The 16,909-nt window shown below is 55.5% G+C and overlaps 1 protein-coding gene across 4 annotated transcripts; it reads right to left on the bottom strand.

The window, feature by feature from the left end:
- Positions 1-2,028: 2,028 nt before the first annotated feature.
- Positions 2,029-12,337, bottom strand: Unc93b1 (unc-93 homolog B1, TLR signaling regulator). Of its 4 annotated transcripts, none has more exons than XM_060383531.1 (12): positions 12,177-12,337; positions 11,746-11,887; positions 11,286-11,439; positions 7,744-7,905; positions 7,405-7,537; positions 7,020-7,113; positions 6,641-6,765; positions 5,820-6,002; positions 5,249-5,522; positions 4,043-4,161; positions 3,406-3,498; positions 2,029-2,730 (listed from the first exon to the last, which is right to left on the bottom strand). In XM_060383531.1, exons 1-12 carry the CDS (start codon positions 12,270-12,272, stop codon positions 2,416-2,418), a joined length of 1,890 nt encoding a protein of 629 aa, XP_060239514.1. In that variant the 5' UTR covers positions 12,273-12,337; the 3' UTR covers positions 2,029-2,415. The 4 variants fall into 4 exon arrangements, with proteins under 4 accessions (XP_060239514.1, XP_060239518.1, XP_021490171.1 ...); XM_060383535.1 differs by having other exon boundaries at positions 3,436-3,498; XM_021634496.2 differs by lacking the exon at positions 3,406-3,498.
- Between the last annotated feature and the right edge of the window lie 4,572 nt (positions 12,338-16,909).

The raw sequence follows: 16,909 nt of genomic DNA, 5'->3' as shown, positions 1-16,909 counted from the left end.
ACCCCACATAAATACTCAAAAATGCTTAAGATAAAAAGATATATAAATACTTATAAACGAAATCTTAATAAATATTAGTTAGTCCCAGTACTCAGAGAGGCAGAGGCAGGTGGATCGCTCCGAGTTTGAGACCAGCCTGGTCTACAAAGCGAGTCCAGGACAGCTAAGGCTACACAGAGGAACCCTGTCTTGAAAAAAACCTAATAGGGCTAGAGAGATGGCTCAGTGGTTAAGAGCACTGTCTGCTCTTCCAAAGGACCCAAGTTCAATTCCCAGCACCCACGTGGCAGCTTACAACTGTCTGTTCCAAGGAATCTGACATCTTTACAGTAATGCACATAAAATAATTTTTAAAAACAAACATTAAAACTAGCACTAAATAAACATAGGAATGCTCTCTAGCTTTGAAAGTTAATGACACTGGTCTTACCTGAATAAATCTTCCTCCCTCCTTCCCCCCTTTGTCTGTTTTTCTTTCTTTCTCTCTCTCGCTCTCTCTTTCTTGTGACAGTCCCACTAGGTAGCCCAGGCTGACCTCAAAACCCCACTCACAATCCTTCCACTTTAGCCTCCCGAATACTGTGATTTTGGTTGGGCACCATCATAGCCCTGTGAGTAGGACTGGGTGTGTCAGGGCAAGTGTGTTCACTCTCCTAGAATCCTGCCACCAGCATGTCACAACACCTGCCTCCACGGAGTGTGTCTGTGGGCTCGGTTTGTTTTGGGTGTTTGTTTGGGGACAGAGTTTCATGGCGCAGTGTAAGTCAGCTTCACACTTGTTTTGTGGGTGAGCAGATCCTCGTTCCTCAGGCCCCCCTGAGCACTGGGAGACCACACCCCGACTAAATTCACAGGCAGAAACGCAGGCTGGTTGCTGAGCTTGCCTGAAGCACGGTGGGACTGTCTGCTGTCCCCCCAAAACTTAAAGAAATAGAACAGTCTCCAGCTGTGCCTCTGAGAGTTCCCTCCAGCATCTGCCGGCATCTGAGGGTTGAACTGTTCTCTTATGCAGACACGGTCCACAGAGAGGCAGCCTAGGGCTCTGATGGCTGACCCTTTCCAAGGTCACAGAGCCTGGCTCCAAGGATGGCCAGAGACTTAAGGAGATGGAGGGAGGAGAGATGGAAGGAAGCCTGGGGCATGGCAGGAGGACCTGGGAGAGCTTGGTGTGGGGCTGTGAGATCAGGCCAGAGTCTGGCTTCAGCCAAGGGCTAGGAGTCTTTGTTGGTGGTTGGCTTGTTTTGCTTTTTGAAGCAGGGTTTCTTTGTTTCTCTCTGTAACAGCCTTGGACGTCCTAGACTTGCTTTGGAGACTAGACTGGCCTCGAACTCACAGAGATACACCTACCTCTGCCTCCCCATGTGCTGAGATTACAGGTGTGCAACTCTGTAAGGAGAGGAAAAGACACTGCCCTAGAGCCTGCCAGAACAGGCCTGGGGCCCCAGGACTCTCCCACAGCTCTTCTGTCCTGACCGGGCCACTGGGGGCTCTTCACAATGGCTCTCAATCTCCTCTGAAGGAGTGAGTGGTGGGGGTGAAGAAGGGGACATGGACAGGGCACAGCAGTGTGTCCCCTTCTGTGCTTCTGGGCATCCTGCCTGAGGCTGTCAAAGAAAAGGACAGTGACCACGTTTGTCCAGGCAGCCCCTGAGCAGCAAGAGCAGATACACGTCATGGGGGGAAAGGCCAGGCTTGTGGGCTGAGGTGGGTGGGTGACGGGTGGGCTGGCACAGGCCACATGGAGAAGAGCAGCCTCTAGCACCTGTCCTGTTCTCTGGGCTCAGGACAGACTCTGCTTCTCTGCTGAGGTCCCTGCAACCTGTTTCTGTGACCTCACTCCTGGGTGGGTGGGGCGCAGCCACTAGGCTATACTTCCAGAAGAAGACATGGGTCTGTACGGGGCCAAGAGGGGACGTTTCCTCTACAGGGTGATTGAACCACCCAACCATCCATCCCCACAGCCAGCTAAGAATGCTGCTCTGTGGAGAGAAACTCAAACAGGTTGACAGAAACACAACCTAGACCCTCTCCAGGAAATACAAAACTCTTTATTATTTCCTATCAAAAACGATTAGGCCCCCTGCTCTGCAGTGGGGGAACCTGTGGGCAAGAGAGGCAAACTCCAGTCAAAAGCTGTCACACCGTAGACAGAGGCAGGGAGTGGCCCGAGGCATGCTGGAAGGGGATCTACCTGATTTAGGTAGAGGTACCCCTTGAACAGGAATAGGGGTTCTGGGGGGTGACCCTCATCTCCCCGGAAGAAGTTCCAGGTGACCCCAGGCCCTGGGAGGGGAAAGAATGCCCTCTGGCCTACGGCGCGTGACTCAGGAGGGATCCTCGACCTGAGACACAGTAAGCTGGGGCTGCGAAGCTGGAAAGCTGAGTCTGAGGGTCAGGCTAGCCTCCTGGGACCCCTTACTGCTCCTCAGGCCCATCACCACCCAGAGCCTGTTCGTAGGGACAGGGCCTGCGGCAGGAACCAGCCGGCTCCTCACTGAGGGAGCCCCCCTTGGGTGCGTCCTCCTCCGAGCAGTCCCCCTGACCCTGCTCGGCCTCTGCTTCACTCTCGTCGGAGTTGTCCTCCTCCAGGTAGCGGTAGCCGCGCACTTTGTGCTGTGGCTTCGGGATGCGTGGCTGTCTCGGGAGCAGCCCTTGCTGCAGCTTCTGTTCCATCCACAGGTAGGAGGTAGCTGCTGTTAGCAGGGTGACCAGCAACACTACTAGCTTGGCCTGGGATCGAGGGAAAGGAGAGACACCACATTTCTCCTGGGGCCTTCCTCCTCCACCGGGAGCCTCCTGGCTCTTCCCTTCAGCAGCCCCCTCGCCCAGGATTACCAAGGCAGCTTCTGGGGACAGGGTTCAAATCCCCACACTGACCTTAGAGTCACCATGTTCTAGCAGGACTCAGTTTCACAAGCCAAAGGGGGCTAATCCCTTTGTCTCAGAGAAAACAGGAAGGTCTGAGAAAGTCTAAAAGCAGGCCTGGCTTCCCTGACCACAGGTGAATTATCCCCTGGCGCTAAACACAATAGCACACAGGTGAGCATAGAGGCACACGCCTATAATCCCATCACTTGGGAAGTCTAAGTGGTCTAAGAGTTCAAGGCCAGCTAGGGCTACATTTTGAGACTATGTATGTATGCGTATACATATATGTATATATGTGTGTATATATATTTGCATATGTATATAAATGTGTATGTATACAAATACATTTGCATCTGTACTCCAATTCTTTGCTACTTCAATTCATTTCACTTTCTAAAAAACGTTGCACAAAGCCGAGTCTGTTAGAGCCTGCCTGTCATCTCAGCCCACAAAAGGCTGTGGTCAAGCTTGGCTACCTTTGAGGCCCTGAGCCAATGACACAGACAAACGGGACAAAAACATGTGACAAGGACCCACTAAAATGATGTGCTGGGGTTGGGAGCAGACCAGAAGCTTCAGGTACAGTTGATGAGTAGCAAGAATGAGTCCTAGGGCCCATCTCCAGCACAGCTGGAAGCAAAACAAAAGACGGCGTCATGGTGGCACCTGCCTCTGACCCCAGCACTCAGGAGGCAGAGGCAGGGGAATCTCTAGTGAGTTCAAGGCCAGCCAGGTCTACACAGCGAGTTCCTGGGCTTCCTAGTGAGACCTTGTCTTAAAAACAAAACAAGACCAGTGTAGTGGCGCATGCCTTCAATCACAGAAATTGAGAGGCAGAGGCAAGCAGTTGTCTGTGAGTTCAAGGCCAGCCTGGACTACATAGAGAGTTCCAGGACAGCCAGGGGTACGTAGTGTGACCCTGTTTCAAACCAACATAAAAGTGGAGGAGCTCATTCCTACAGCATCTGAAACAAGAGACCCTGGGTGTCCAGGAGCCTAGAAGCTGCTGAGCAGAACAAGCCACAGTTCAGCTGGGTATGCCCACAGGGACCAAGGCTAGCAGGTAAAGCAGTAAGTGGGGTGCCGGGTTAGAGTGTGCCCTACGGAGTAAAGGGTCCTGTCTCAGAGCCTGCTTCCCAGGGAGGCACGGCCACCAGAGTCCACCCATCCTCACCTTCATGGGCAGGCTGGAGCCCAGGTACACAACAAAGATGGCCACGGCCTGCCACCAGTGATAGATAGTGAAGATGAAGTCCTGCCTCTCTTTGTCTTCATACAGGATGCCCAGGAGTGCTGCAGGCAGAAGGGGCAAGACTGCTAAGAGACCCTGTACCAGGTCCAGCTCATGGCCAGGAGCAGCTACAAAAGTTGTGTGGCGATCCTTGCCTGCCCCCTTGTGGATACTTTGGTTACTACACTGTCAAGATGAGCCTACAGCCTACACTGACCCCAGGACTCAATGTATCAAGCGCCCAGTCGCTGGCTGTTTCCCCACAGAACTCCTTTCAGCCATCAACTTTCCACACTTCGAGCCTGGAATGGAGTGGGCGGGGCTGGTTTCCTGAGGGATGGCCTCAGGGCTGCACTCATGTGGGCAAGCTGCATGTCACTGACACACCCAGAGAGCCCCCCCACAGTGGAAGCCTGGCCTTCGGTAGCTGCTCTTCTCGGGGTCTCACTCCAGCAGCCCAGATCTGGGCATGGATCTGAGGCTGGGCAAGTTGGGTTTAGATGCCTGGATCCTCAAAAAAAAAAAAAAAAGAAGAAGGCAAAGGCTGAGTGTGGTAGCCCACGCCTTTGATTCCAGCACCGGGGAGGTGAAAACACGTGAATTTCTATGGGTTCAAGGCCAGTCTGGGATCTGTATGGTGAATGCCATGCCAGTCGAGGCTAAATAGTGAGCCCCAAGAAAAAGAAACAGAGAAGAAAGAGTCCAGTTCTCTACCCAAACCCCAGAGTTTGGACAAACATCTTCCCCTCCCTGGGCCCTGGACTCTGGGATCTGCTTCCTGTGGCACCGAAATTATGCCAACATAGTCCTTGATTGCTGGTGTGTTTTTCTATATCCTGTGCCCAGGTCTCCTCACTGAGCCCTCACCCACCCTGTGTATCCACAATATTCCACACGTATGCCCCTCAGTGTGATGCCTGCCACGGCATGGAACTCCTACACCCTTCCAGAGCGTCCACAGGACTTCCCCGACCATCTCCACAGTGTCCACAGAATCCTTTCCACCCCAGGCTATGCCAAGTAACCTCCACAGAAGCCTGGAAAAGTAAACCATGGGACTACTAGGTAGTCCCTAACTTCCTAGAGGTGGTCACTGGCCACCCCTCCCTCCCCCCCCCCAGGTATGCCGGTCCCTAAGGCTGTACTCACTGCTAAGTCCGGTCTTGTTGAGGGCACTGCCCACACCCCAGAGGGCAGCCACGAAGTAAAGGGTCCAGCTGTGCTGGAGGACCCGAGGCGCTGGGGCCCAGAAAAAGAGGCTAAGGGTGAGGAGCAGGTGCAGCCCTGCCCCAGTCACGAGGGGCACAGAGCGAGGCAGCCACAGTCCCAGCAGCCCCAGGACCGAGGCGGCTGAGGCACCCAGGCTGTAAGCGATGAGCAGGTAGGCCAGCCGCTCCAGCCCTATGGAACACACGCCGTAGCCCTGAGGAGGAGAGCGAGGGAAGGCCAGTTGGTCCGGGACCTTCCCAAACCGGAGGCACACCTGTCCTCTCTGGGTCTCCTGGTGCTAACTCTCTCTAAGGCTGGTAGAAAGAGCGGGAGCATCACCATTCTAACTATGGAAAGTGGAAAATTATTTGTTCAGGGTATAAAAGGCGACAGGGACAAGAGAGGGAGGAGAAAGAGGGAGGGGGATAATTCGGGATACACTTGCGCGTGTATCCCGAATATGCTGTGCATCTGAAATTCACGGTCGGCCGCGCGTCCCGTCTGTACTTACCAGGCCGATGCCAGTGCAGGCAAAGAGCACCTCAAAGCCGCTGTAGATAAAGAAGGGCACCAGGTGGCGTAAGCGGAAGTCACGCACGTGTTTGAACGGCAGCTGGAAGATGTTGCCCCAGCCCACGCTGCGCAGGTCGATCTCCTCCGAGGGCCGGTAGGCCGCTCCACACAGGCCCAGCACCTGCCGACGGAGCGGTGAAAGGACCAGCGGCCAGGCACCCCACCCCGGACACGCCCACAGGGCCGCACAGGGCGACCATCCGGGTGTGGCAGAGGCAGGAGGCTCTCGATGAATTCTAGGCCAGCCTGGTCTACATAGCGAGTTCCAGCCAGGGGTACAATGAGAGACCCTGTCTCAAAAACCGAAACAAAAGAAAAAGGAAAGGGCTGTAGTCCTGGGGCCTCGCCTGCTCCCCCACCTCCCCGCCCCCAAATACACCTACAAACCTCAGCCGAAGTGTGGCACATCCGCAAGGCTCCGCCCAGACACACCCGGAGGCCCCGCCCTGCTTTTTGCATGTCCCTAGCCGGGCCTCTTGACCTAAAATCACACCTCCCCGCCCTGGTCCCTCAGAGCTTTAGCTCTGCCTTCCTGAGCCACACTGCCAGTCCTGGGTGGTGTTCCCAGTCCCCTCAAAGACCACAGCCACCCCTATGAGCCATGTCCGCCTCTATGTCCTTTTTCCTCTGGCCTTGGGATCCCACCTCCAGTCCTAGTCTACGGGCACCGGTCCTGCACCCAGAGCTCTCCTGATTCTTAGGCGCCTGCAACCCGGACCTGCCCACATACAAGCGCTCCCCCGCCAACCCGAGCCTCACCAGCAGCATGGCCAAGAAGGCCACCGCCATGAGCACGCTCTCTACAACAATGAGGTTTCGGCTGCCCGGCAGCGTCCGCAGAACCGTCTTGTTGAAGCCGGTCAGGATGCCATGGCTGTTAGTGCCTGGGAAGGACGGGCGGCGGGGACAGGACTAGGACACACTGCAGCCAGGCCACAGCAGAGGCTGGGGGTGCCAGGGCAGGTAGGGATCCCTCCGGCGAGCTCCTTTGGGGTGGCAGTTTGTGAAGGGGCCACCACCCACCTCCCACCTCCACACATGCAGCCCTGAAAGCTGAAGGGGGGCCTAGGGTCTGCTGGATGACCAAAGGTGAGAGGGAAGCGGGCTTGGGAGGTCCCGCCCCTCCCCCAGGACTGACCGCAGCTATGGACGTTGGAGAGCGTGTGGTTCAGGTCATACAGGTAGTAGTTGAGGAAGTAAATCATGGGCAGCTGGGCACATGCAAAGCTCAACTGTGGGCAGGAAGGCAGCCGGGATCAGGGCCCGGGGACAGAACCAAACAGGAGGCGAGATCTAGACAGGAGTCTGGCTGTGGCCTCCAGTGGGGGAAAGGAAGCTCTCCCACCCCCTAGGGACAGCCCAGTAGTGGTGACTGGGTGTTCATGGCACCCCATGGTCGCCGTGGACAGGGAGGAGGTCTCCATCTCCAGGGTTTGGCTCATTAGGGTGGAGAAGACAGTGGACTAGGCTGTAATGTGTGGAATCCAGAATACCCCCCCCAAGGGTTTTCCTGTAGCACTCACATGAAAGAAGCTATAGAAGATGACCTGGAAGACCAGGAGGTAGGGCGCATGGGAGCCGCGTGGGGGCCGCTGCTGGGGACCCTGCTCCTCCTGCTCCTTATAGTGGGAGTATTCATAGTACTTCTGGGACATCCTGGGGCACAGAGAGTAAGGGCTTTCCCCAGCCTGCCCTCCGCCACCCTTCTTCCTGCAACTAAAGCTATAGGCTAGCCAGTCTCAGTGGGGAAACTGAGGCCCAGCAAAGTAAAAGGCTTGCCTGGGATCCCCTGGCTAAAGTCAGCAGAGAGGTAAATATCCGGCTGGTTCTCCAGCATCTGCTCCACCACCCACCAGGCTTACCTGGTGATGTAGTTGCCCATGGAGGCCCAGAGAGGCACGATGGCCATGCCCAGAGCCACGGCAGAGGGCACCAGCGTGTAGTAGCGTTCCCAGTAGTTGGTAGACACAAAGAGGGCGTAGATGCCCACAGCTAGGAACATCATCCATTTGGTACCAAAAAACCTGTACAGAGAGAGAGGGCCGTCAGCACCACAGGCCAGGCAGGGACTGCTGAGGCCTGAAGCCGTCAGGGCTGCAGATCCCAGTCCCTACGGCTGTGGGGAGCCAGGGGAAGCCTTAGTCCAGGAGTCAGGGGCTCAAAGACACAATCTCAGAGACACTGACAGAGTGGCCTGTGCTCACAGCGGGGGCCTGGCCCAGGCCTCTCCCGGTCATTGCAAGGATGCAGGACAAGGGGACTGACCCGGGAAGATCGTGCCCACAGTAAAGCGCTTGCTGCAGAGGCACGGGGACCCATGTTGCACCCCCAACACCAGTGTGAACAGCCAGGTGCACTTGTAATCCCAGCTTTGGGAAGCGGAGACGGGCAGATCCCCGGGGGCTCACTGGCCAGGAAGCCTAGGCGAAGTGACGAGCCTGGGGGCCCAGTAAGAGACCCTGTCTCAAAAAACAAAACAGGGGTCATACACCTCTTCTGAGACACGAAGCACACACATGGTACACACACATGGTACAGAGATGGCTCAGGGGTTAAGAGCACTGTCTGCTCTTCCAAAGGACCCGGGTTCAATTCCCAGCACCCACATGGCAGCTCACAACTGTCTGTACCACCAATTCCAAGGAATCTGACACCTTCACACTAATAAATTAAAAAAAAAAAAAAGACAAATGTCCATCAAAATGACGATAGGTCAAGAAAGCCAGTACTGATCTCTACTTCTACAGGCCTACGTACAGATGTGCATATGTACACACATGTACATACACACGAGTATTTGGTTAATCCTTTTTTTTGTTTTACTTTGAGACAGGGTCTCATCATGGAGTCTTGACTGGCCTGGAGCATGGTATGTAGATCAGGCTGAACTCCTAGGGCTCCACCTGCCTCTGCCTCCGTTACTGGAATAAACACGCGTGTTACCAAACCTGGCCAAGTATCTTGTTAATCCTTAGAAAAGACACGCAGGGCATGTGGCCACAGCTAGTGGGTACAGCGCCCGCATAGCGCACACAAGGCCTGCATGCCAGCACTGTGAAGTTGAGCCAAGAGAGTAAAAAGTTCAAGGCCTCACATAGCCCAGGCTGGCCATGTGTGTGTCTGATGCGTCTGGAATCCAGGAGGGGTGCTAGATCCCTTGAAACTTGAGTTACAGCCAGTTGTGAGTCACCATGTGGGTGCTGGGAATTGAAGCTGGGTCCTTCAAGGCCAGCCTAGGATATACGGGACCCTGTCTATAAGTAAAGCCAATGTGTGACACACACATTAGGGTCAATGCCACAGCCCAGTGGGAAAGCACTTGCCTAGAACGCATAATGCCCTGGGTCCAATCACCAACACTTAAAAAGGGGAAAGAAAAAAGGCATGCGCAGCTAGCCGATAGGAGACTACATGGCCCTTTGAAAAAGGTTCACCGTCTGCTCTTCCAAAGGGCCCAAGTTCAATGCCCAGCAGCCACATGGTGGCTCCTAATCATCTATCATGAGACCTGGCGCCCCCTTCTGGAGTGTAGGCACACATGCCGGCAGAGCACTATATAAATACTAACTAACTAACTAAATCTTAAGAGAGAAAGAGGGCCATGTTGGATTACTAGGAAGCAAGCATGTGGGTTTCAGCCAGATCTGAAAACCTGCTGGCTACCACCCTCCCCCCTGTAGAAACTGAAAGACTGAAGTAAGAGCAGCCACCCTGGCTGTACGAGGGAACAAAGTAAGGTTTACTGGTATCATCTGAGGTGCTAAGTTTCCAGAGGTGGGAAGCCAGCCAGCATGGTAACACGTGCCAGTCGTCTCAGTGCTCGGGAGGCTAAACCGGGAGCGTTCTGAAAGTCAGTGGGCTCTGCTGGGTGAGACCCTGTGTGCGGGCTAGTTGTACATCAACCTGGCACAAGAACGAGAGTCGTTTGGGAAGCAGGAATCTCAGTGGAGAAATGCCCCTAACATTTCCTGGATTGCTTCTCCATGTGGGAGGGCGCAGCCCACGATGGTGCCATCCCTGGGCTGATGGTCCCGGATTCCATAGGAAGGCAGGCTCAGCTAGCCATGAGCAAAGCAATCAGCAGCATTCTCCCATGGACTCGGCATCGCCTCCTGCCTCCACGTTCCTGCCTGGTTCAGTTCTTACCCTCTGACTTGCCTGGGTGGCGGATGACAAGCTATAACATGAAATAAACCCTTCTTGCCCAAGTTCCATTTGGTCACTGTTTTATCACAGCAGCAGAAATCCTCACGAAGACACCCTGCTTCCAAGAATGCAAGCAAAGGGGGCTGGAGAGATGGCTCAGAGGTTAAGGGCTCTGCTTGCTCTTCCAGAGGCCCTGAGTTCAATTCCCAGCAACCACATGGTGGCTCATAACCATCTGTAGTGAGATCTGGTGCTCTCTTCTGTCCTTCAGATGTACACACAGGCAAAACATTGTATACATAATAAAATAAATAAGTCTTAAAAAAAAAAAAAGAAAAAAAGAATGCAAGCAAAGAGCCAGAAAACCTTAGGCCTGTGGAAGGCACTGTGGAGAACTTAGCTAGGAAACATATTTGACTGTTTGGTTTTAGTTGTTGTTTTTTCGAGACAGACAGGGTTTCACTGTGTAGCCCTGGCTGTCCTGGCACTCACTCGGTATACGAGGCTGGCCTCAAACTCTCAGAGAGCTGCCTGCCTCTGCCTCCTCAATGCTGGGACTAAAGGTGTGGCCCACCACACTTGCCGACGGAGCAGCTTTTATTTAATTTCAAAATGATGGCAGGGAAGCCTGGATACTGAGCACATCTGTAATCCCTATGCCCTACGGTTGGAAGTCAATGGCAGTAGGGGCGCCACAAGCTTGGGGCTAGCCTGGTCTACAAAGTGAGTTCCACGCTAGCCAAAGCTACATAATGAGACTTTGCCTTAAAAAAAAAAAAAAAAAAAAAAAAGTAGGGCTAGAACCCATTCACCCTATCCACCCTTTCAGGAGGCTCAGCGGGCCACGGAGGGATTTCTGCGGTGGCCACAGGAAGACCTCCGACCTGAGCCTCCGCCTTGCTAAAGCCCTGTCTGTGAGAACTGCCTCTCCCCACAGTCCCGGCTCACTGGACTGGGGGTTTCACAGCTCCAGCCCAGGAAGTCTCAGTGTGACCGGTAGAAGGATGTCACCAAGCCAGAGCCTGCATGAAACCAAATGTGCAGCCGGGCGGGCAGGGACTGGAGTGGGGAGCGGAGGGTGTGTGTGTAGGGGGAGGCTCTTGGTTCCTCCCCTAGCAGGGAGGATTTCCCCTTTTCCTTCTTACACTCCCAGGCACGCAAGGCCTCTCTGCAGAGCCCCGCCCCCTCCCTCCAAAACCCCAGGGCGGCGGGTGGCCCCCGCGCAGCGGCCTCTGCAGCAAGGTCGGCAGCCTGGCACCTGATGAGCACGGGTGTGTAGAGCAGGGCGGCGATGGGCGTCACGTTGATGCCCATCAGCATCTTGCTGTCGATGTCCGGCAGCCCCATGTTGCCATACTTCACCTCCCTGTACGTCTCGTCGTAGTGCAGGATCAGCTGCATCTGCAGGAGGCCTGGGGGTGGGGGTGGGGCAGAGGGCATCGAGGAGGGCTCTAAGCAGTCTGGCTGGAAGCAACCAGGGGCCCGCGGGCAAGGCTGGCAGGCGCCGGGTCAGCGGGGAGGGAGGGCAGCCCAGCACTCCCACCCACGCGCACCTGGCCTGCGAGACCCCACCCCACCCCCGCCCGGAGCGCGCGCCCCGGGCAGCTGTGACCCGGGAAGTGAAAGGGGAAGGAGGCCAGCCGGCCGCAAGGTTTCTCTTTCCCGGGCTCGGGAGTGGAGGGGTGGGGTGGACGCTGGGGTCCGAGGGTCCGCCCTACCCAGGTAGACGCCGTAGGTGAGCGTGCCCCCCGCGCTGGCCGCCAGCACGTTCTTGACCACGCCGAGGCGCTTGCGGCGGTAGTAGCGGCGCTCCTCCTCCTCCTCGTTGTAGTTGGGGTACGCGCCCACTAGCTCGTCCAGCTGCGGGCCCAGCACTCATCACGCCCCGACGCCCCGCTCCTCCCGCCCCGCCCCCGTCCGCCTCCAGGAGCCCGGGTTTCCCACTCGGGGGGTCAGCCCACCGGCCCGGAGGCCCGGGCCCTCTTCTCGAGATCTGAGCTCCTCACGCACGCCGGGTTCCACCGACAGTCTTATCCCGGTGTGTGCACCCCCCGGCTGGAGCCCCGTCCCTCACCCCAGGGCCCGTCCCCATCCAGGTGCCCGCGAGGCGGCGGGCCCGCCGTCCCCTGGCGTTCCCCGCCCTGCTCACCGGAGCCTCTGGCCCGTCAGGAACCCCGAGGCGGTCTTCATCCCCGTGAGGCCCGGCGGCCCCAGCCACAGGGTAGAGCGGCGGCTCCGCCTGCATGGCCAGACTCGGACCTAGGGCGCGCGGCGCGGTTCTGGGCTCCAGCAGCAGGTTGGCATTTCCTTCATCAGAGACCGCCCCGTCCAGCAGGCCCCACCCCGCGGACCGCCTTCCTGCCAGAAGCAGTGTGTGTGTGTGTGTGTGTGTGTGTGTGTGTGTGTTTTGCGTGTGGGCTATGTGCATGTGTGCAGTGTGTGGGTTTTGTGTGTATATGTGTGTGTTATGTATGTTGTCTGTGCGTATGTTATGTGTGTATGGTGTGTGTAGGGTGTGTGACTTTTGTGTGGTGTAGAGTGTGAGGTACGTGTGTGGTTTGTGTGGACTGATTTTTGTGTGCATATGTGCATGTGTTGTGTGTGTATAGTGTGTATGTTTGATATGTGTGTGTGTTGTGAATGTATGGTGTGTGGGTGTGGCGTATGGGTGTAGTGTGTGTGTGTGTGTGTGTGTGTGTGTGTGTGTGTGCTGCAATCGGTGTGCATCTTGGAACCCTCAGGGAGATGCTAGTTCCTATTGCCAATCAGCCACTTGCATGACTTTGTGGCTTAAACCAGCTGGGCGGTGGTGGCTCGCACCTTTAATCCCAGCACTTGGGAAGCAGAGGCAGGTGGAGCTCTGTGAGAGCTCTACAGAGTTCCAGGGCTACACAGAGAAACCCTGTGAGGAAGAAAGAGAGAAGGAAAGAGAAAGGAAGAAAGGAAGGGAGGGAGGGAGGGAGAGGGGGAGAGAGAGAGAGAGAGAGAGAGAGAGAGAAAGGAAAAAAGAGAAAAGGGAAAGAAGGAAGGAAAGAAAAAGAAGCAATTTCCACCTCCCCATCCCTCAGTTTATTGTGACTTAAGATACACTGTGGGTGACTCCCCTGGGGTGGAGAGGCTTGCTTGTAACCATCAACTCTCAGAGTAAGAAGCCATCCTGGTCAGGGGGTGTAAACCCCCGTGTCCCATCTGGTTTCTGTGATTTTACTGTCTTCAAAGCTGACTGCTGGGCTGGAGAGATGGCTCAGAGGTTAAGAGCGCTGGCTACTCTTCCAGAGGTCCTGAGTTCAATTCGCAGCAACCACATGGTGGATCACAGCCATCTATAGTGAGAGCTGGTGCCCTCTTGCAGACAGAACGTTTTATGCATAATAAATCTTAAAAAAAAAAAAAAAAAGCTGACTGCTTGCCAAGCTCCCCTCGTGGAGAGTATCAGTCACTACACAAAGGTGAAAATAAGCAGGTGAGCGGAAGGAGGAATGGCTGACAAACTGCTCCCCACACAGGCTGCGGGAGTCTAGGGGCTGAGGTCTGGGGACAGGACTTTCTCCAGGCGACAGAGAGTGCTGTGAGGGCGAAGCAGACAGCGGGCTCTTGCATTGTGTTGCCCAGGGGCTCTCTATAGGGAGGAGGAGTCAGGGCTCCAATGCGGCTCGTGAGTTCTGGCTCTGCCCCCAGCTCTATGTCTGTGAACACCTACAAGAAGTGGAGGGAAGAGAACCAGGGGTTCAAGGTCATCCTGCCACATCTCGAGTTTAGAATCAGAACTGACTGCCACACGAGACACTGTCTTTAGAAGAAGAAGAAGAACATCAAGAAAGGTAGTGCCAGGGGTGTGGGGCGTGGAGGACACAGCACAGTGGGCACCAGGAAGCCAGAAGCTGTGTGGCTGCAGTCAGAGTGGACACCAGTGTCTCACGTGATTACAAAGTCCACACGGTGGCCATGGTGAGCCTGGGACACGGAGTGGGAAAGGCAGTGTGGTGTAGTGTGTGTGTGTGTGTGTCATATATGTGTGAGAGAGATGTGTATATGTGTGTGTGGTGAATGTGTGTTTGTGCTTGCTGGGTGGTGTGTATGTGTGATGTGTGTGTAGTGTATGTGTGTTTGTGCATGGGTGTGTAGTTTATGTGTGTGATATGTGTAGTTTGTGCTATGTAGATGTTCTAAAGAGGGTGTGAGGAAGCACCGGAAAGAAGCCCTTTCCCTCCCAGGACTGCATCCCATTCAGTCATACTGGCAGAGGTCCCTGTGTGCCAGGGCAGATGCCAGCATCATGTCCCTAAAGCCTGTGCCCCCGTCTTGGTCAGCTTCCGGAGCCCACCGGCAGAGTTGACAGTTCCTAAGTGGGGAGTGAGGACTGAAGGAAAATTTAAAAACCAACACAGGACACATGGGCTCTGTTTGAGAGGGCTGCCAGCAGGAACTGTCGCACCGGTTTATTCCATAGTCCCTTTTCATAGTCAGAGCAGAGCACCTCAGTACAATGAAGGGGTTCATGGAGAAGTCAAACTTGTTTACCTCGACAACCTGTCTCTGTGATCCTCGCACAAACAGAAGGAGGTGAACTTGGCAAAACATCCGGCCTATCACTGACTCCAGGTGGAGGCCGGTTTTTCCACTGAGAACTCAAGAACAAAGCAGCCTGACAGACCAGCGCCTTGCCACAGTCAGCCACTGATCTAAGGACAGAAAGGAGAGCCTGTGGCTCAGCCAGTCTCCCCGCCAAATCTGGCCACCTGAGTCCAGTCCTGGAGCACCAACAGCAGAAGAGAACGACTTCTGTGCGTGATCCTCTCACCTCCACAGCATGATGTGGCCCTCGCCCACACACACGCAGGTACATACACACCACACACACAGGCACACACACCACACATACATAGGTACACACACAGGCACACACATACCACACATACAAAGGTACACACAAATACACACCACACACATACAGGTACACACAGGCACATACACATACATACCACACACACAGGTACACACACACGCACACTTAGATGGATTGTGAAATATCTGTCAGAGAGCTTTAGGGTGATAGAGGTCACCCAGGTAGACACCCAGTGTGACCTGCAGACAGAACAGAGAACTTGCCAAGACTTCAGTCTCTGCCGCCTCCAGTCTGACCATGACAGCTTGAGGTGCACCCCAGGACTGCCCAGCTACGGCCCACACGTTTTCCCAATGCCCTCTCTACAATAATGTTTCATGGTTTGGGTTTGTTTGGTTTGGTTTTTCAAGTGTAGCCCTGGCTGTCCTGGAGCTCCCTCTGTAGACCCGGCTGGCCTCGAGCTCAGAGATCTACCTGCCTCTGCCTCTCCAGTGCTGGGATTAAAGGTGCGCGCCACTAACACCGGCTACATTTCATGTTTTTAAATTCTCTTCGTCCCTCACAGGAAGAAGAGAAAGTGGGCTGTGGCGGCTCACACCTAGAAGCCCAGCGCTCAGCGGCTGACACAGTGCTCCAAATGTGAGTCCAACTTGGCCTACGAAAGGAGATCTTGTCTCAGAAACGCCAAGGCCAGTGGTGCTGATCTTCAGGTCGGGCCCTGGAGCAGCTGAAAGGTCAAGCCTGGACCACACAAGGACCCAGCCTGGTTCCTCTAAGCAAATGGCCAGGAAACAGGGCTGCTGCTGTCTACTGAGACACGAGGTTCCAGGAAAGAGGACCTCACAGAGGGGGGATGACTCCAAGCTGATGTGAATCTCAGTGTGCTGTCACGGCGCCGTGGTTGAGCGGCTGCCCCGCCTCTGGGCCTACAGTCTCAGCTAGATGCCTGGGAATGGTAGGAGGGTGCGTGGCCCAAGCGCACAACCAGCGCCACACAAGCTCTGCAGAGGGCAGGCGACTGGCAGCCTCCGCTTACTGATGCCAAGCGGTCTGCATGGCACGTGGACTGTGCCACCAGAGAGAACTGGCATGGAACTGTCCAGGTGGAGCATGCTCACACCTGGGAAATGTCAAGCGTGAGGTGGGCAGGAGTGAGAACCGAGCCTGCACGCCCTGGCCCACGTGACCCCTCGACCCCCAGCTCTCCAGATGGTCACATAGCTGGCACCTGGATGCAAACAGAGCATCACCAGCATGCCAGCCACAACCAATGGGGTGCATTTACCCCCAACCCACGCCCCACGCCCAAGGTTCATATAGTGCTTTTTAGGATGGAACACACACAGGGCCATAAGCTCATTCACCAAAGATGCTCTGAAAGTTGTGGTTTCACTGGCAACCCTTGAAGGCTTTCAGAGAGGCCGTCTCTCTCCACTGGATCCCCGGACCTGACCACCCTGTGGCCTTGCCGGTGGGACCTGAGCTCCCGGCACCGACCCGTGCCTCTGGCGGCACTGGCCGCCTGACTACTCTGCTTCCTGTCCCCTTTGGCAAAGAACTAGAATTGCTCAAAAGGGCTGTAGCATGCCTCGGAGAAGGCCTCCCCCACCCCACTCCGCACTCCCAGCTGGACCTGGACCCTGCAGCCCTGACATGGTCAGATTCTGCTTCATTCTTCTCGGCTCAGTGTGCACCCGAACCCATGCCCACGCCCGGATACCCCAAGGGACTGAGTGGAACTCCGAACCACAGGATCTTGCCAAGAACCCAGCCTTGCACTTCTCTCTTCTACGTGGTGTTGAGGACGGAGCTCAGGCAAGGCACCACTTCCTCGGGAGAGCAGGAAAGAGGCCAGCCGCCCACCCTGAGCTGCTGTGTTCCTGGCGTCTTACCAGGCTCTTTCCAGATGGTTCCTGCTCTACCGTCACCGAGTCCTGCAACACAGATAGGATCAACCCCGTTTCCTGGTGAGGACAGAGACTGCATGAGGGTTATGTGGCTTGGTCAGGTCCTGTTTGCAGGTAAGGGGCAGGAGC

Source organism: Meriones unguiculatus, chromosome 1 (assembly GCF_030254825.1).
Source record: "Meriones unguiculatus strain TT.TT164.6M chromosome 1, Bangor_MerUng_6.1, whole genome shotgun sequence".
Lineage (NCBI taxonomy): Eukaryota > Metazoa > Chordata > Mammalia > Rodentia > Muridae > Meriones > Meriones unguiculatus.
Note: the sequence above shows the minus strand (reverse complement) of the source record. Positions and strands in the feature narration are given on the sequence as shown.